At 45.3% G+C, this 20,095-nt stretch overlaps 1 protein-coding gene across 11 annotated transcripts in view; it reads left to right on the top strand.

The window, feature by feature from the left end:
• ZKSCAN1 (zinc finger with KRAB and SCAN domains 1) overlaps positions 1-19,262 on the top strand; it is a 36,250-nt gene extending 16,988 nt beyond the window's left edge. For 3 of the 11 annotated variants that reach the window (XM_060405675.1, XM_042240242.1, XM_042240243.1), the window contains one exon: positions 568-7,569. In XM_060405675.1, the coding sequence (XP_060261658.1) occupies positions 568-1,460 (893 nt within the window). In that variant the 3' untranslated portion in view covers positions 1,461-7,569. Of the gene's footprint in view, positions 1-567; positions 7,570-11,361; positions 14,037-16,012; positions 16,502-16,786; positions 16,980-18,028 lie in introns of those variants that run through there. The other 8 variants (XM_060405676.1, XM_042240257.1, XM_042240262.1 and 5 more) reach the window with 8 other exon arrangements.
• Positions 19,263-20,095: the final 833 nt, after the last annotated feature.

Below are 20,095 nucleotides of genomic sequence, written 5' to 3'. Positions count from 1 at the left end.
TTCTTAGGGATTCTCAATCATCTGTCAGTGAAAGTTTCAGTTACGTTTACTGATGCCCCAACCAGCTTCTCTCCCTCAGCCCTGTTACCTGAGCACATCACCTTTCTTCTCCCTGGTAGAGAAAAACTGTTTCATGTGTCCGAAGGTCCACATCACCTGCCAGATTCTTTTTAATTTCATAAATACCAAGTTAAAACTGAAACTTTTTTTAATGGTATTGATTCTTTCAAATTAATTATTGGGTGGCCAATTATAGAATGATGCTTTGTGGCCTCTTCTGTTCCTTAATGCCTCACCCTTTCCCTTCCTTTCTCGCCTGGTCTGTTCCTTTTGCTTGTTCCCAGCTTCTGCACACTCCCTGCATTGTCCTTCCCACTCTGCCTGCCCTCACATTTCCCACTTCTCCCTGTTGTCCCTATGTTTTTTTCCATTTTTCTACTATTCTGTCTACAATTGGTACTGTGAGGTCGTTTTACAGGTATGTAGAGGCTTCCTGGGAAAATGTCACTTGAGTAACCTATATATTCAAGAGAAGAAGGTGCTATTTGTATTTTTCTATTGTGTCAGGTTGTGAACACAGGAATGAGAATGAGGAGTCCACCTCAAAGGCTGAAAGTGCAGAAGACTCAGCATCACATGGGGAGACTGCGGGAAAATTCCAGAAAGATGTCGGAGAAAAGCGTGAACAGCAGAGCAGAGTGGTAGAAAGGCAGCAGAGAAACCCTGAGGAGAAAGCTGGAAAAGAAAAGAGAGACTCGGGGCCAGCTACAGTCAAGGAGAAAAAACCCAGCACAGGAGAGCGAGGCCCGAGGGAAAAGGGGAAGGGTCTGGGGAGAAGCTTCAGCCTGAGCTCCAACTTCACCACCACCGAGGAGGTTCCCACAGGAACCAAGTCCCACAGATGTGACGAATGTGGAAAATGCTTCACACGGAGTTCAAGCCTTATTCGCCATAAAATAATCCACACTGGAGAGAAGCCCTATGAATGTAGTGAGTGTGGGAAAGCCTTCAGTCTTAACTCAAACCTCGTCCTGCATCAGCGCATCCACACAGGAGAGAAGCCTCATGAATGTAACGAGTGTGGCAAAGCCTTCAGTCACAGTTCAAATCTCATTCTGCATCAGCGAATCCACTCTGGGGAGAAACCCTATGAATGTAACGAGTGTGGGAAGGCCTTCAGCCAGAGCTCAGACCTCACTAAGCATCAGAGAATCCACACGGGGGAAAAACCCTACGAATGTAGTGAGTGTGGAAAAGCTTTCAACCGAAACTCATACCTTATTTTGCACCGGAGAATTCACACCCGAGAAAAGCCCTATAAGTGCACAAAGTGTGGCAAGGCCTTCACCCGGAGCTCAACCCTCACCCTGCATCACAGAATTCACACCAGGGAGCGAGCCTCTGAGTACAGCCCGGCCTCCCTTGACGCGTTCGGAGCATTCCTGAAAAGCTGTGTGTAAAGTGTTTGTCAAGCCATTTCCCCCTTTCATTTCTAGAATGATTTCAGAGATTTGTGCCCATGGAGGGGAAAAAAAAAAAAAAAAGCCTAAATAGGTTATAAAGAAAATCACACTCAAGGATCCTTACAGCTACATCAGCAGTGTTCTGCCTTTGTCTAGTCTGTGGGCCGGTAGTTCTTCCAAAGCCCCTGTAGGGAAATACTCAACTCGGGATGTAATCCACATGCTACTTCCACACAGGACAGAAGCACACACACAGGAAAACATCAAGGCTTTCAGTAATGAGGGTACCTCTAAGGCACTCTTGGACTCTCCACAACCACACCATATAATTGAAAGACTGAGATCGTGTCTGTGAAAATAACACCAATGTCCAAAACCTGCTTGGCACAAGCAAACCCTACTTGGCCAGCATCTTGCTGAACCTTACTTCTCAAAAAAGAGGGACAGTTCGAACAAACTACATGGAGACCTGCTGCTCAAACTAATTACATAGATATGGTAAGTTCTGACCAGGTACTGGTAGCCTACCAAAGCTGTAGAAATCTAGGACTGCGCTCATCCATATCAAACCAAAGATTCCCATCTCTTCCTGAAAGGGAGAGTCCACGTGCACCAGGCAGCAGTTCCAAAGGTAGCTGGTTCTGTCCTCCTCACTGAGAGAGATCCTGCTGAAACGGCAACTGTGATTGAAAACTCTTCTCTCCCTTTGTGAGATCCCTGAATCCCTAAAGCGCTGTCGCGCTCCTCAGTGCATCTCTCCATGAGTTAGCACTTGATTGCATACTGTCTGTAATCCTTCATTGTTCCACGGGTGAAAGTTTTCATCACTCCCCAGAAGAGACACTTCTCCTGTCGGGTATATTTATATTTGTATCCTGGACAGCCCCGGACCTCGTGCTGAGCATATAAGAAGTACTCCTGAGGCCTGACTTCCAGCAGGACTTTCACATTCACCACAGGGCCCGTGAGTCAGGAGTACGTGAAATACGGTAGCCCGGGCCAGCTTGTGAGACCTTTCAGGGCCAAGGGCGTTGCTAGAGCTCCAGAGTCTCATGCCTGTTTTTGTCTTGAAGATAAACATGTCAGTCCACCACCGGCATAGACTATCTGGACCCAGATCGGAGAGAGAGTACCAGGGAATGTCAGAAGTGACTTTGTTGTCATCTTAAAAAAAAAAAAGACACTTAGGCTGTTGCTGGACGTCCGTTTATGGCAGAGATGTTCCCCAGAATCTGCTGGACGCCGTGATGATTGGAGCACTTTCTGAATCATGTGGAACGTTAAAGAATAAAGTTCAGAAGATGTGATTTCTGTTGCTTTTCAGAAAAAGGAACATTTTTTTCCCCACCCCTTCCAGAAACTTTGAAAAAACATATGACACCATTATCTGGCAGTTACTAAACAGGTCTGTTGCTCCAAGAAGCTCACCAGTCTACTGAAATGTAGGTGGTTGTGTCGCAGTCATTCTGCACAGGGTCTTTCTTTCCTGCTTCTCGTCGCTAAAGGCTGCGATGAGGCTGTGAACCTTGGATCTTTCCCACCGTCTGTGCAGGAGGTTGCACTCCCTTCTTTTAGAAGCTCGTAATAGACCATTTTTGGATACACACGCACACGCAAGCCCCAAGCAGCGTGGGCTACATAGGAAGTCATCAGGGCTTCAGGTAGGGGTGACTGCTCACGCAGGAACTTAGAAACAGACTAAGAGCTCACCTGAAGACTAGCCTCATGATGGGAGACTCCCCACCCCCCTGCCACGTAGAGCTTGAGATTTTCCGTCAAGAACTAAAACTGTCCTTCGTCACTTGTTCGTCAGCCAACAACCCAGGCTTGTGAAACAGTGTCAGCTTCATGGGGAGCCGTGGAGGTGGGGGCAGCTGTACCCTCCACTCCAGGCCAGACAGCACTAATCCTCTGGCCTCTGTAACTTGGACCCGCCCCAGCTTCCCTGCAGCTCCTGAGCAGTTGGGTCCGTGTGTTGCCCGGGGGAGTTTCACCGAGGTCAGCTGGTGACCTGAGTAGTCTATCCAACCAGGTGAAGAAAAGGAGCGATACTCCAGAAGGGCAAACCTGACTAACTTTTGATAGAAAAGGGAAGGTAGAAGAAACTGCTTTGAGGAATTTTATTCAGAGTAATACAAGGATGGTCAAGTAGAAAACTTGGTGCGTTTGAGCAAAGACTTCTACTGCCAGGGAACTACTGAAAGCAGTGAGGTGCTTAACTCCAGACACTGATCAAAGTACCACCTGTTCTGAAGAGGGAAAGAACGTTGGTTGGGTCCACGTTGGCCTTTTTGAGCCACAACTCCATGCCAACATAATGCTGCCATCATTTCTTCTTATGGAAATTATAACATTCCCCCATTATGTAATTCCCATCTTCCTGGGATATTGTACTGACTGGGACGGCTATGGGGATTGCTCCAGGTCTTCAGCAGATGGACTCCTTAAAATAGCTATTTGAAGACATCTTTTCTGAAGAAAACAGGGGCTACCGCTGTTTATTAAAACTATTCACATTGCATTCATTTATCAGCTGCTCAGCACAAAGTATAATTGGGTCATGGTCCGAAAGGCTCACAACATCTAAATTAGTGCTTGGAATCGTCATTTGAAAGTCCTCGACTGGCTGAAATCTGTTAACAGTTCAAGAACTCTAGTTAACTGTTGGCATGCTAGCTGACCCAGTGGAAATTTTCGAGAGGTTTTTAAAAAATATACCTTAACCTTGCCAGGAAGAGAAGTAAAATTCTTCAGGTTGCTGGGCATTTGTTTCTGCTTCATCCTGGCAGGCAAGGCTAAAGCCTAGGACTGCAGATGTATGAGGCATCTTGATATGTAGGGCACTTAGTATTTTATTAAAGGCATAAAAGTGAAACTGCTAAAGATACACAGACAGGTTGACCCTTTTGATAGGTAAGAATTTGCATCTTACCTGGCATCAGAAAATTCATTCCAGGAAGGAACCTCTTAAATGTGATAAATATGGCAAAGCCTTTAATCACATTTCAGCTTAGCATCAGAAAGCTCACTGTAAATAAACATTGTTATGTGAGGGAAAACTTTCCAGGTATAGCACTCATTGCTTTGGACAGAAAAGGAATTCCTTCAGTATGTTCCAGTCATGTAACAAATTTCAGAAACACTGTGGAGAAAGCTTGATCTTCACTGCAGTGGATCCACAGAAGAAGAAGAAAATGTGGGGAAATGCTAAAGAAACAGCAAAATGTACAATTTCTGACAAAAATTGTTGATGTTGGGTACTTCTGTATATTTTGTATGATCATAATGTCAGTGTCTGTTTTGTACCTTCAGCCCCTGTTCTGTATACTCCCTGTACCAGATAATGTATTTTTATTTTAATCTATTTGACAGAACACATCACTCCAAAAGAGCAATGTTTTGGAGTGAGTAGTGAAATTGACATAGACAAGTCAATTCACAGAACTGAGGAGAGGGAAAAATGAGGGGGGAAAAAAAAAAAAAGACTTCATAGTTTGGTGCTTATCAAGTCAAGAACTTAGGAATGAGTAGATCCGTTAGGAGGGACAGGTGAATAGGGAACTAAAATGGAACCGTTTGCTATAGACGCCTGCAGTTTCCACAGCCAGAAACTCGATGCTTAGCTGCCACATCACCGTTTCAAGCAAGGAGAATGGGTTATCTGAGCTTGTCGGGGGTGGAAGAAAGTCTGCTCCATGAATTGAGAGAAGGGAGTGGGCTGGGGAGGCCAGGGCGACCACTTGCTGTCTTGACCTGGACCAATGGTGTGAAGCATCATCCTGCTCCCCCCACTAACTCTTACCTCTGTGTTGAGAAAACGTGGGGTAGGAAAACACCAAGATGGACTTTTCCCTGGAAAATAGACACAGATGCACCTAGGCCTCGGCATTGCAGTGTTCCCTCTGTATACCTCCTGTGTACAGGGGTCCCCTGTATACCTCCCCTGATCGCACTCACCTCCCCTGGCCTGTGATTATTAAAAGAGGGCTTGAGAAGATTCACAGCTGAGAAAGAATTTTTTTCTGTTCTTTATCCTAGAGTTGATCACCTTTTATTGCAGGGTCCAGTTATCCTGATGTACTCATCTAAAGCTAGCTAACCAGGTTCATCCTACCACCCTCACGGAAGAATCGTCGTGTAAATTGGTGTAACAGAATTAACCTGTAGTCAGACAGTGACAGCAATACCTGCCAGAGAAGCCATGTGTTTGTGGTCCTGCTCTGTGCAACTGCTCAGAAATAGCGGTGAGGGGACCATGGTGCCTGAACTGGGAAACCAGATGCAGGTCTGCAGATTGCAAAGCAAAATGCAGAATCAGAGAAAAGGAAAGTAAGTGGTATAAATAGATGTTTTTGTAGAAGTTAGAGTAGATTTTTATTTCAGCTACTGCTGGAGAATATAATAGCATTGTTTAAAAAAACTTCTCTAACATTTGGGTTTCATTCCTGGGATGGACACTACTGTACATTGAAAAGTAGTCACTTATTTTGCTATTCAAATTAATTTTTTATTATATCTAAAACTGAAATTATCTGTTTTACTTTTCAGAGCTTTGTAAAAACAAACTTGAAGTTATAGGGAGGTAAGCCATCTCCGGTTCTGCAGGTCAAACAGAAGTTTGGGAAATATTTTAGACATCACATAAGAATGTCTTAACATGAGAACTTAATTTCATATTGTCTGGTTCTGTTTAATAGTGAATACCACAAACCTCATGTTTTTCTCTTATCCTGAAACCGTGGAAGGTAAAGAGTGAACATTAGATTGACTTCTAAACAATGGTCTGTTTAACAGGTTTTTCTTCTAATTGTTGAGTTTTTCACCTCCATTTACTAAAGAATCATGACTCACTTCAAATTGCACAGCAGTCAGCAAAGTTAATTGGTCCTAAATTAAATTTTCTCCCTTCAGCAAGCACTCATTAAACAGTCAGGCTGAGTGTGTTAAGATGCAAAGAGTAAGTTTGTGAGGTATTGAAAGGTGATGCTGAAACTGGGATTTCATTCCAGTATCAGATGTGGGTTTCAAGTTCCTTTGGTCCAGGGAGGGAACTGGGCAGCCGCAGGTGCCCCCAAGTTGCTTTCGGTTAGTCTCCCAACAAGGTCAGATGCACCATGCAGGAGAGTGGGGAGGAGGGTGGTAGAAGACAGACTAGCTGCTTAAGAGTGACAGGGGAGCCTGAGGGAGGGAGAGGAGAGACTGGCCATGAGCTGTGGACCAGTACTCGCCCGCCTTTCCACCTGGCCCCTGCCCTGCCCGAGCAAGGACAGAGCATATTAGAAACGCTTCTGCTGGTTGTAGGGGTTCTTATGTGAAAACAGATATGTGAGGGGGGTGGGTGGGAGGAAACAGGTTGTGATGATACAGGAAAATCTGAGTTTAGGGGCAAGGGGTGGGATATGCAGGCAAAATCAGCAATTATTTTAAAATGAACATATGTATTTTTATTAGCTTTTAGTTAAATAGAGATTATTACACCCAGGTCAACACGATAAGCCTAAATCTGTATAGAGAACTAACTCAGGCATTGTCTTGTTTATCTGTAGGCTGGATAAAATAAACCTTTCCTGTTTTGTCAGTTCCTGGTTTCTTCGTTTAGAATAAATTAGACCAAAAGAAGAAACTCACTTGTCTTTGTACACCCCCCAGAGTTAAGTTATTGCAGTTCAAGCCTGGCCTTTTCATTTCACTGGTCTTTGAAGAGTCCAGGTGTTTGATAGATGTTCAGTAAATGATTTTTTAAGTGAACTTGTCTATTTTAAATCCTCATTAACATTTCTGGAAAGATTTCTTCCGGTAAGTAATGGGATCTTAGAGGGAAAATGGTTTTTCTGTTGTTGCTGTTAAAGCTAAGAAACTCCTCCACTGAAAAGGCTTTTGAAACTTGCTCGAGAGCTAAAAGTTTCAATCATGAAAAATGGCAGCAAACTGAAACTGATATGCACTTACAGTCAATGGTCCATTTCAGGAGGCCGGTGCTGTCTGACAGAGAAATGTTAGAGTGGTGAGGCCGGAGAAGGAGATGGTGGGGATTTGTAATAAATATTCTCTTTATGTTTTCTTCCAAATCTTGGTAAAACAATAAATTATCATCTCTAGGTGGCAATAGTTGTGATGTTTGTGTTTTTTTGTCCTTGGTTGCATAAAATGTACATTTTGCATAAAGAAATAGAAGTATAATTTCAAAGTCAAAAACATACTGTGACCCACAAACAACCCTCATCCAAATGACATAAGTAATTTCTCAGGAGCTTAGGTAGCTTCTAAGAGGGCAACAGAATCGAAAGCCATGGAATAAAGATGCTTTTTAACGATCTCCTAAAGCATAATTTTCTCATAAAATGAAACCATTAAAATAATCTTTGACCACTTTATGAATCTTAGAAAACAGAACATCCTAATGGTAAGAACAGCATGTAAAACTGATAGTTTAGATCTTTATGACTTCTAATAACCTTATTAGAAACTTTTTTTTTGCTTTGTCTCATTTAAATTTTTTTTCACTCTGTTTAGAAACGAGAGTGAAGTGCAGAGTGTTCTGTTTTCCCCTGAGCTTCAGTTTCCATATCCTAAAGGGGTCCTAAAGGAACAGTATTTGCCCTGGAATAATGGACATTGCTGATACAGGTTTAAGAGGCCTTTCCAAACTGTTGTGTCCATCAGTAGTTGCCACCACCGCCTCCCAAGTCCCAGGTGTCTTCAGCACAGACTCCACTCCAGATGCCTGAACACGGGAGGTGCTGGTCTGAGTCTTCCTCTACCCGAGTTATCGGTCACTGCACCCTGCATTTGGTTCTGGACTCGCATTTTAAAAGACATCAACCATAGGGAAAAACAAAACCACCTCTGGTGTGCAACGAAGGCTTTTGTTTGGTAAGGAAAAAAGGCATAAGAACTTGGTCTCTACCCTCAAGTATCTAAAGGCTTGTCATGTCAGAAGAGAGATTTTGTCTGTTCTGCACAACTCCAGGAAATAGATTTAAATCCCTTTCAGTAAACAGTGTCAGACCATGTCCTGGGTGTCAGGAATAATAGGTTCTGCAATGAGTAAGGCAGACACATAAAACCAGCTCTGCCCAACCTCAGCCTCTAATTGTCCTGGCAGAGGCAAATTAGAAAAAGGCACCTCTTCCTCAAGACACTTGGCTGCCTTGTGCTGGTGAGTTGTGATAACCGCACAACTCCAGGGACTTCCCTGGGGGTCCAGTGGCTGAGACTCCACCCTCCCAATGCAGGGGGCAAGGCTTCCATCCCTGGTCAGGGAACTAGATCCCACAGGCTGCAACTGAGAGCCAGCACAGCGAGATAAATATTAAACTGTACAACTCCCTGATGAGATGAATGGTGGCCCCCCAGGGTTTTGTAGGGCCCAAGTTGCATAACCAGGAGGAGGGACCCCAGTGGAAGTCGCTGGGAGAAGGAACCTTGTTGCCAAGTCAGCCAGAGCAGGTTGCTGCGTCGAATCAGGTCAGCTGTGACACCTGGGGTCCTGGGCAGGAAGGGATTTTGCAAGTGGGAGGGTTGGGCCACATGCCCCTTGTGATCTCCATCTACTCAGAGAGAATGCAGTTTTTTCTGGGTTCTTCCACGACAACGGGCAATGAGCTGGCAATCTGCTCTCTTGTAAAAGTCTTGGCAGGAAACTTTATCTTCTCTTGTTAAGAAGACAGGTGGCCTTCTCCAGAGAAGGTAGGATAACAAAGGATCTGCGATGGGCAGAGCCACATCCATGGCGGTGGGGCGTGGGAGGCCGACATTAAAACACAAGAGATGAGAAAAATATTGTAGCCCAGAGTTTCGAAAATTAAAATGTCTTTAGTATTGGTATAGCTAATTACAAAGCTAGCTCACTCTCCTGTGATCCAGGCACTTTAAAGTTGTCAGAGGAGGTTGTTATTACGCCCCTTTTCCAGGTAATTAAATTGCATCTTCAAGTCTCCCAAGGCTGATTAGTACAGAGTTCCAGGTCTAAGCTATGGGGTTGTCTAACTACATCACCTTGATTCTCTTTTCATTTTCTTTAGCTGAATGATGTCTTTGCAACTTCCCAACAGGCTGTACAGGTGGACTCCTGGGGGTGGGGGTTAGTTTTAGAGCTGTGATAGGCAAGGAGCTTGCCTTGTTTTAAGAGAAATCAAGGTTTGATCACCCTCTACTGGCAAAGCATAGTTATAGCAGCAAAAATAAGTGAGTGAAACTTAAGGGACAAAGATCCTGAAAGCAGCTCTTTTGGAGAGAACCACAACCACCCTGTCCAAAACAGAGGAGGGAGCCGGGACTAACAGTAACCAGCGTAGCATTTCGCTTTCCAGATTTCTGCTACAAAGGGAAGGGGACCCCCCCTTTTTCTTTTCAAACCAAATAATCTTCCAAAACAAAACAGTAATGTAGAGAGTGAAGGGGGAAAATATGGCAGAGTATGGAGATTTGTTTAAATAAGAAACCGAGGGCCATCAGAGGGTCATGTTACACTTCACATTGCAATATTCAGAAACAACTTGCAGACAAGATTGTGAAACTGTTGGAGCTGATCTTTGGGACAATCATGTGGCAATTTCCAAATATTTTGAAGGGGCTGACAAGAAGAACTACTACATGCACTTTGTGAGAGGAAAAGCTCAGGCAAGACTAGGATCAACACGGGAATTCCCTGATGGTTCGGTGGTCAAGATTTGGTGGTTTCACTGCTGAGGGCCTGGGTTCCATCCGTGATTGGGGAACTAAGAGTCCACAAGACTTGTGGCACAGTTTAAAAGAAACAAAAAAGGCTAGGATCAATGAGTTGAAATTACAGGAAAGCAAATGTTTAATTGAACTTTTTGCAAGTAGAACTCTCCATAAGTTTCTTCCTGTGTGATTGTTGAATGAATTCATTGGGAAGAGTATGAGGTTCTTGGAAGCCAAAACAATTCTGAAATGCAGATGCCACATCCCAGCAAGCCACCAACCACACTGGTTAACTTTATTTGCTGTGTGGTCTTTTCTCTAGTTGCTGAGAGCAGGGGCTCCTCCCTAGGTGTTCCCCCGTTTTCATTGCAGTTGCTTCTCTTATTATGGAGCACAGCCTCAATAGTTGTGCATTGGCTGAGTTGCTCCGCAGTATGCGGGATTGTCCTAATTAGGGACAGAACCTGTGTCTCCTACATTGGCAGGCGGATTCTTTACCACTAAGCCACCAAGGAAGTCCCAACATGTGTGCCTTTTGAGGGATCAATCCCTTACTTACAATTAGTCCCTAACTGCAATTGAGCAAGAGCAAGAGGTGGAGGTGGGGGAGGGGGTTGACAAGGTAGGCAAGGACCTCTGTGCCAAGTGCTGCAACATCAGGTGCGCCTAGAAGGTGACATCAGAGATCTCTGTCCAGGAAGCTCAGAACCCACAAAGGCCCAAGGGCACAGCTACTTTAGCTGGATGCCGCCAGGAGAGAGATAACTGAATCTCCGGCTTAGAGGGCTAAGTGTGGAACTCCATGTTCATAAACGGGGACCGAGTTCCCAAGCGGTGACCAGCCTGAGGATCACAGGAGAACCGGCCTCAAGTCCAGGAGGAGGGACCGAGGTCACCGCGCGGAGCCCACGCCTCTCCCTGGCCCGTCGGGAAGCGGCGGGGTGCGAACACTGCCAAGACTTCGTCTAGTCGGCCCTTTCTTAGTTTTTTTAAAAAAAAAAAAAGAGTGCGGGGAAAAAAAAAAAAAACGGTGCGGACTAGGTCCCCGGCTGTTCATGTTGCGGGGGCTTCTCTCCACTAGTCCCTGCCGGGCAGGAACCTCCGGCGCACCCGAGACACCGAGATGCAGAGAGGACCTCCCGAGTTCCTAGAGGGGCCGCTGCGGCCCCTCGCAGCTCTCCGCGGGCGGAGCTATGACGTACTTCCGGCTGCGCCGGCCGCGGTGCGCGTTGAGGTGTCCCAGCGGCCCGAGCGGCTCTGACTCACGGTGAGCCTCCTGGTCCACGGTTCGCGTGGCGGGCGGAAGAGGGAGTTTCCGCCGAAAGGGTGCGGGGAGGGACGAGTGGATTAGGCAGCTGTGGCCTCTGGGGACTCCCCAGACCGGTCCGGGGAGGGACGTGGGAGGAGGCCTCTGTCCCTACCCAGGCCCAGATGGCGGAGGCCTTTGCTCTCCTGAAAGCATTTCCGCCCCTGCCCCCACCCCCGGGTTTAACAATTGAAAGTTGGTCTTTTTCGCGTTACAAAGCAGTTTTTTTCTGCCTTCGGTGAGCCCAGTCGCTGGTCAGCTAGAACAGGGATGTTTTCCGGGCCCTAAGTAGGCGGTCCAAATTCAAGGCTAATTGATTTAAGAATTCGCCCAAGGGTTGGGAGCCTCGTGTGAGAAACTGAGCCTCGGAAGTCTTGTGTATTGTCTGAGATAGGGGAGGGACCTAGTCCGTTGGGCATTGTTCAGGTTTGAAAGTAGGTAACAGGAATCTGCTCAAGTTTAGAAACCCATTTTAGAGGGCCGTTTACTTACAGTTTGTCTAGAGAAAGGTGATCTTGTGAGTGAGGTACTTAGAAACTCCTGTTATTAAAGGAACAGTTGGAAGAGTTTTGAAGAAAAGAGTTAAGCAAGACAACTGATTTCAGGTGTTGGAAGGCTACTACGGAGAAAGTAAATTTTGGACTAGGAGCGAACTAGGATCAGTGAAGAAAGAAGAGAAAAAGTGATGCAGAATTTGGTGCAGTCTAAAGAAGGAAGAAACGCAGAAAACTATCCAACAGTAGAAATCTGTGCCTTGAAATTACCAGATTTGCCTGCGTAGGAGTTTTCAGTTACAAAAGGGTAACATTTTTCAAGTTCTAGGGGGGAAAAAAAAGCATTCTAGCAGCAATAGGTAAATCCCATTTAATTTTAGAATTTATAATAATAACTTGGTTCATTTATGCCTGATCGTCTAGAATGGGATTTGGGGCCCTTTTGGGGGGCTTTGGGAAATTGGCCTAAAGGAGGAGGAAAAACTCGGAACAGAACAAACACCTCTGCTTGTAGACTATGAACTTTTGCTCTTTGGCCCTTTTGTGCTAAACAGTCTAGATAGCTTAAAGAAGATAGTTCATTGTGGTTGAAGACAATGTGAGTAATGAAACCTCTGTTTTCTATTCACGTGCTTTTTTATTGTATTAACTATTTATTGAAAAAAATTGAGAAGCCAAGATCTGGAGGGTATCCCTAAATGAACCTTTAGACAAACTCAGCATGACCAGATGTTTGGTCAAGACCAAATACTGGCTTTGACAGGGTAGGGGTGGGAATAAACCATTATCAGATTTAAAAAAAAATTATTTACCAGTCTGACAGGTGGAAGAAAGAGGAGAGACAAAGGACAAGGAAATCCAAGAGGCAACAGAGACAGAAATCCTTGAGGCCTTGTTTTTGGTCTTGTGATGATTTTGGCTTTTACTCCGTATGAGACACGAAGCCTTGAAAGGTGTGAACAGAGGAGTCATGTGATCTGACGTATAATATTTTATAGACAACCGAGACTTCCTTGGTGGTCCAGCAGTTAAGACTCTGTGCTTCCACTGCAAGGGGCTTGAGTTTGGTCCCTGGTGAGGGAACTAAGAGCCTGCATGCTGTGTGATGGGGCAGAAAAAAGAAAAAAAGGCACAGATGATGGGCTGGGACAGCAGTGTTGGAGGAAGTGAGATGTGGTTGAATTCTGAATCCCTTGGGTGTAGAGATAACAAGATTTAGTCCTGAATTGTGTGTAGAATGTGAAGGAGGAGTCAGGAGTGACCAGGGTTTTTTTGCTCCGGAAAACAGAACAGTAGAATTGCCATTCACTGAGATGAGTAGCTTTGGAGGAATGATGGGAAGTGCAGTTTTGGACACGTTAAGTTTGGGAAGCCGCTGGACATGCTGGTGGCAAGGTCAAGTGGGTAGTTGTTTGTAAGAGTTTGGCGCTCAGAAGAGAGGTCCAGGCTGGAGAGTGTGAATTCGAGAGTGTGAATGAATAGACGGTAACTAAAGCCATGCCACCGGATGATATCAAGGAGAGTGAGTGCAATTAGGAAGAAGGCTCCAGGCGCCCAGCCTGCCACATGTTGGTGGCCTTACTGAGGCATGAATTTGAATTGCGGGCGCTGCAAAACTGATGTGCTAGAATAAATCACAGCTACTTGGCTCAGTTACTACTGACGGTACTCAGCAGTAACATTTAGGGAAACTTTCTTCCTAAAGTGTTTTGCAAAGGCAATGGTTTGATGTAGTGGCATCTGTGTTTGGATTTGCTAAGTTCTGGGTAACAGATCCCATGTGAACGTGACGCAGGACACGCCCTGTTTAATGCCTCCTGTGCCGAGTTATAACCCCTAGTGTCTGAATTTTCCAGGCTGAATCCCAGAGGCTGAGCCGCCCAATGGAGAGTCCCCCTGTTCTTGGGGTGCCCTCCTCTGGCCAGAGTAGGGAATCCTGTAATAGTTACAGAGTTGTTCCTGTGTTGGAGACGAGACGGCAGTGGTTCCCTGCTCAGTCTTCAAGCAGCCCTCACCCTGGGGCTTCAGCGGCATGCCCAGAGCAGAGGGCGGCGTAAAGGAGTATCCAGTGCTGACTCTGCTCCTGTGCGGGAGCAGTGGTGCCTGGTAGGACGCTTCAGAGTTGGGGTTCCATAGAGGGGAGTTCAGCTATCCTCCCTAGAATTCTGCACGAATTAGCAGCTGATGATTACCAACTTTCTCGTAAAAGCAAGGTTGCGTATTGAGGTTTCATTCTTAGAACCCCATTTCCTGTATTTTTAATTACCCAAATTGATCACAAAAATAAAGGGGAAGAGTCATGTAAAATACATGTTTTAAATACATATTTACCAAATATGTGAAACTAAATACGTGATATAAAAGCTGTAACAAACGAGTACCTTTGTTGGAAGGTTCTGCATGGGCTGGAATTGGTGCTTTTTTGTTTTCCTGTTTTTTTTTTTTTTTTGAAGGCCATAGAATTTGGGCATTAGAAGTGAAATCTGTCTTGGTTTGTTAAAAACTGCTTATGATCCTTTAAAGATTTTATGATTTTTCTAGTTACAAAAGTAATATCCACTAAAGAAAATTTAGAAAATGAAAAAGACTTTTAAAAATTGAAATCATACATCGTTCTCTAATCCAGAAATATCACTGTTAGTGTTTTTCCCTTTTTCCTTCATGGTGATTATGTGTATATTTTGTGTGTGTGCAAGATATTTCAGGTGCAGTCAGACCAGATCCATGGAAGCTGACATGCACGTTAGAAATGAGCATACTTTGCTGTATGGCTCAGGAAACTCAAACAGGGGCTCTGTGTCAACCTAGAGGGGTGGGGCAGGGAGGGAGGTTCCAAAGGGAGGGGATATATGTATACCTATGGCTGATTCATGTTGAGGTTAAAAAAAAAAAAGAAATGCCCATACTCGGTTTATTAAATGCCTTAGATCTAGGTTATCGGCAACTCCTGTTCCCTCATCTTCAGCTTTTGTAAGCCGTTCGTACATTCTTTCTATGGTCTCTGCTGTTGTCAGTGTAATGTCATGTAATGAACACCCACATAGATTTTTATGTCTTTGGCTCCTTATTGAGACTGCTGGAATTTTCCTTACTCAGATCCAGTATAGGAACACCTATGTGACAGGAAAGATGCTGCTTAGAGTTTGAAAACATGCTCATGAGGAAGGCCAGTCATAAGCATGTAAGATTAACTAACTTACGGAGTTTTCTTTCAGAGAATATTTAATAATAGGGTGATTCTGTTGTCGGTTCACTTTCTACTTTTCCATCTCCCCCTTTCTCTGTCCCGTACTGGTAATCGCTAGTTTGCTCTCTGTATCTCTGAGTCTGTTTCTTTTTTGTTACATTCACTGGTTTTATTGTTCAGTTTACATGTAAGTGACAATGTACAGTATTTGTTTTTCTCTCTCTGACTTGCTGCACTAAGCATAGTACCCGCCACGTCCATCCATCCATGTTGTTGCAGCTAGTTCCCTTTTTTCTGGCTGAAGAGTATTCGCGCACTTGTGGGTGTGGGTGCATGTGCATGCGTGCACACCCCTTTCTAGCTGTTCATCTGTTGGTGGTCACTTAGGATGCTTCCATATCTTGGCAGTTGTAAATAATGCTGGTGTGAATATTGAGTGGTTGAGTCGCTAAGTCGTGTCCAACTCTTTGTGACTTCATGGACTGTAGCCCACCCACAGGCTCCTCTATCCGTGGGATTTCCCAGGCAAGAAGACTAGAGTGGGTTGCCACTTCTCCAGGGGGTCTTCCCCACCCAGGGATTGAACCTGGGTCCCCTGCATTGCAGAGAGAGTCTTTACCAACTGAGCCACCAGGGAAGGCCCGTGTATATTTTTGAATGAGTGTTTTCATTTTCTTCAGCCAGCTATGCAAAAGTAGAATTGAGCCACAGAGCACTCTTTCAGAGAATGAAGACAAAATCAGATCAAAACAGGATATCCTGAGCTGATGCTAGCAAGATTTTTGATAGTCATTGTTATATGGTATTTTTATAGTGGCTATAAGTTCCACAATTTCTTAAAGACCAAAAGCATACTTTTGCTTTAGATAATTTTATGGTAATCATATTTTCATAGGTTTAACGTGTAGTCCTAAAGAACCAGAAACCCACAGGAACCAATATTCCTGCTCCACGGAATCCTGTCTGTTGTGACAGCTGTTTCTAGAGTACCTCCGAGATGAAAGTGCTGGGCATGGCCACAGTTCTGGGCCCTAGGCCTCCACAGGAGCAGGGGCCTGTGATTGTGAAGATTGAGGAGGAGGAAGAGAAAGGGAAGCGCCTTCCCATGGAGATATTCCGCCAGCGCTTCAGGCAGTTTGGGTACCACGACACCCCTGGCCCCAGGGAGGCCCTCAGCCAGCTCCGGGTGCTCTGCTGCGAGTGGCTGCGGCCCGAGATCCACACCAAGGAGCAGATCCTGGAGCTGCTGGTGCTCGAGCAGTTCCTGACCATCCTGCCCCAGGAGCTCCAGGCCTGGGTGCAGGAGCACTGCCCGGAGAGTGCCGAAGAGGCTGTCACTCTCCTGGAGGATCTGGAACGGGAGCTGGATGAGCCAGCGCCGCAGGTAGGCCGGGACGCCCTCCTTCTCCGCAAGATTGAGAGCCCAGTGGACCAGGCAGGGGCGGGTGTGTCCACACGCTGAGAGCACCTCACAGGACCTTCCGCCGAGCTAGACCGTCTTTCCTCCTGGTTTTCTTCTGTTATCCTGTGTGGAATTGAGGGATTACCCTTGGGAGTTGAATAGAGGGTCTCTTTCCTAGAGGTTCTACATAGCTGTTCCGAGATTTTCTTTCATTCTGGTTCTTAAAGTGAGCTGTGCACAGACCCAGCCTTTCATAATTGTCTCTAGGCATCCCCACCTCCCCGTGAGCAGAAACGGTCGTGGGAGAAGATGTCACCCTCAGGAATGGCGGAGGAGTCCCTGAGCAGCCCGCAGCTAGAGTCTATGGAGACCAGTCACAGATACGAGTCCTGGGGGCCCCTCTACATCCAAGAGACTGGTGAAGAGGAGAAGTTCACCCCCGTGCTGAGGAAGGTTCGAGGTAGGACCATCTCTCAGGCCCCTGCTTGGTGCCCCAGGCCTTTGTGGTGGAAGAAGCAGTCATCCTCATTCCTGATTGTCAGGAGGTCCCCTGGGCGGACGAGGCAGAATGAGTTCCTTTCTTCCTTCAGGTGTGTCTCAGTCAGTCTTGGCATGGGAACAAATGGCACACTGTTGAGGGGAGAGCTGCAGTTTGGTAAGGGGACTGTTCACGGAGGTGAGGGCAGGTTGAATGAACTGATAAGAGATGGTGCTGGTTCATTTGTTCATGACTTAGTGGCCCTGCTATCATCAGTTTTCAGTGTGGTTTTCTCTTTCTCTCCTTTTTTGTGTGTGGATGGTTAGGTGGACTTTTAAGAAGTATGACTGCCTAGTGAAATGGTCTAAAAAAACTCAACAACTTCAGTCAGATTTCAACAGTTGCTTTATAACTGAGAGAATGACAGGAAACATGTATTGATAGTTTAAATGATGAGAGTTAGACCCTCATAGGAGTTACGTACTGTCATTCAAATTACCCAGGATCTGGGATTAGAATAATTATCAATGGACCAAACATTCTCTTTTATTGCTATTAAATACATTCAACTTCTGTGAGAATCTGGATTTTGTGAGTTTGCCACCAGCCTCTTCGCCCTTAATTATCCTGTTTATTTTCTGTTACCAACTTTGACCCTTCCACAATCTTTCTTGTTCCTTCCTGCCTGAACATGACCCAGCTTCTTTGCTGCTGTCTCAGTATGCTTAGTTTTGCCTGAAGTTTTGCCTAATTTCCCTCTATATCTGAAGTTCTCCTGGCAGACAGTGCTGTGTATTCCTCATACCATGATAGCTTCTGATAGGGGGTTGCGTGAAAGTCTGGCGTTGTAAACTAGATCTGATAATGACCTGTTTGTCTTAAACGTGATACTGTGACTTTATAGAGTTGTATTTGGTTACCCCTTACAATCCATCAGTGTCACCTGATGTGATGGTTCTGTTTCTCATTTACCAGTTTTTTTCTCATGACAGGAAGCAACTGACATGTCCTTATCCTGCTTACCGTTTCAGATCGTAAGTCGAAGACCCAGAATGAGGAATCAACAGATAAGGAGGGAAGTTCTGAAGAATCTCATGCAGAAGGATTCAGAAGGGATACACTTCCCATGATTGTCGCTGATAAATGTGAGGCCAGGTTAGAAAGGCAGTGGGTAAATCCAGAAAAGGAGAGAGGAACAAAAACCCCTCTCCAAGACAAAGGTTCTGCTAAAGGTAGAGAAGTAGTGACTAAACCTGCCCCAGGAGAGAGACGTTACATCTGTGCTGAGTGTGGGAAGGCCTTTAGTAATAGCTCCAACCTCACTAAACACCGGAGAACACACACTGGGGAGAAGCCATATGTGTGCACCAAATGTGGGAAGGCTTTCAGCCACAGCTCCAACCTGACCCTTCACTACCGGACACACCTGGTGGACCGGCCCTATGACTGTAAGTGCGGGAAAGCCTTCGGTCAGAGCTCAGACCTCCTTAAGCACCAGCGAATGCACACTGAAGAGGCCCCTTACCAGTGTAAAGATTGTGGCAAAGCCTTCAGTGGCAAAGGCAGCCTCATTCGCCACTACCGAATACACACCGGGGAGAAGCCGTATCAGTGTAACGAGTGTGGGAAGAGCTTTAGTCAGCACGCGGGTCTTAGTTCTCACCAGAGACTCCATACTGGAGAGAAGCCGTATAAATGTAAGGAGTGTGGGAAAGCCTTTAACCACAGCTCCAATTTTAATAAGCACCATAGAACCCACACTGGGGAAAAGCCCTATTGGTGTAGCGATTGTGGGAAAACCTTTTGTAGTAAGTCCAATCTTTCCAAACATCAGAAAGTCCACACTGCAGAGGGAGAAGGATCTTAACTGTCAGGTACCATCTTTTGGTGGTTTTTGTTTTTCTTTCTTTAGAACGTGAATGCTAGAGACAGCCCAGTAATTGCAAAGTTAACTATGGAGTAGATTTTGTTTGTTTGACTAAATGTCAAGGGGATGGAGTGAGAGCTCAGGCAGGGACAGGGTGGGTTACTCACCTGCCCACCAACTCACTGGGGCAGGGTCCCCTCACCACACTTCACGTCCCATACACCATGCCGGCATTGCCTTTTGTATAGTTACACTGCTGTGTATCCAGTATAATTAAAGAAGAAGCATTAAAACTGTTTAGCTGTTTTAACATATACTCAAGATTATGACTTGTAAAAAAATGAGCCATGTTGAACGCAGTTTAATCTGATTCAGAATAAACTTAAAAGTTCTTGTAATGCCTCAGGACTGTTACTGTAAAAAAATTGTTAACCCTATTCTAGAAAGAGGAAGCTTCCTATTGGTTTTGCTTTTGGAAAATTTGGATTTGAGGTAACTAGAGCTTTGAGGACTTGGAATGTGTGTTAGGAAGTTGCGGCCAGGTATGTAGAGCATCTGCAGCTTGGTCTTCGTTGTGCTTTTCCTACATACTGAACACGTTTTTTTTGTTTTTTTTGTTTTTTTGTCTTCGGGAACATTCTGTCAGCCTCACATGCTTTTTGGTCTTGTGTACTCTGTCTCTGCCAAAGTCTGAAAATCTTGACTCCTTGAGACACATCCTTCTAAGTTCCAGAAGCCAGTAATATAGAGTATGATTTTACCTTAAATCAGTCGACCTTGTCTTTTCCCTCTGACCGCAGACTCTGGTTTCAGGTGTGGCTTTTTGCCAGTTGGTCCTCCTGTTACTTGGAAATCCAACTTCACTCTTTGCTCCTGTTAGTTGCTTATCTTTGTGAGTTTTTTTCCAGTCCCTTGTTGGTAGTCACTGAAATATCTCTCTGCTGCTGTAGCTCTAGTGGTCATGCAAACCTGACATGCCAGGATTGAGGACAGCAAGAAAGTGTCATGTCTGGTACCAGTTCTGATCGCAGGAAACTGCCTCATGTGCCATCCTGGAGTCAGATTAAACTACAGGTAATGAGTCCCTGCACCAGCCAAATACGTTAGGGTGGGAGGTGAAGGAGTCATCATTGAGAAAGATTGAGCAGTGCTTGGATATGAACAGATCCTCACGGAGGCCCACAGAATTAAGTGATTAGGCGGCAGCTGGGTGTCTTTCCAGCCCCCACTG

Source organism: Ovis aries, chromosome 24 (genome assembly GCF_016772045.2).
Source record: "Ovis aries strain OAR_USU_Benz2616 breed Rambouillet chromosome 24, ARS-UI_Ramb_v3.0, whole genome shotgun sequence".
Lineage (NCBI taxonomy): Eukaryota > Metazoa > Chordata > Mammalia > Artiodactyla > Bovidae > Ovis > Ovis aries.
The sequence above is the reverse complement of the archived record's forward strand: the minus strand, read 5'-3'. Positions and strand labels throughout refer to the sequence as shown.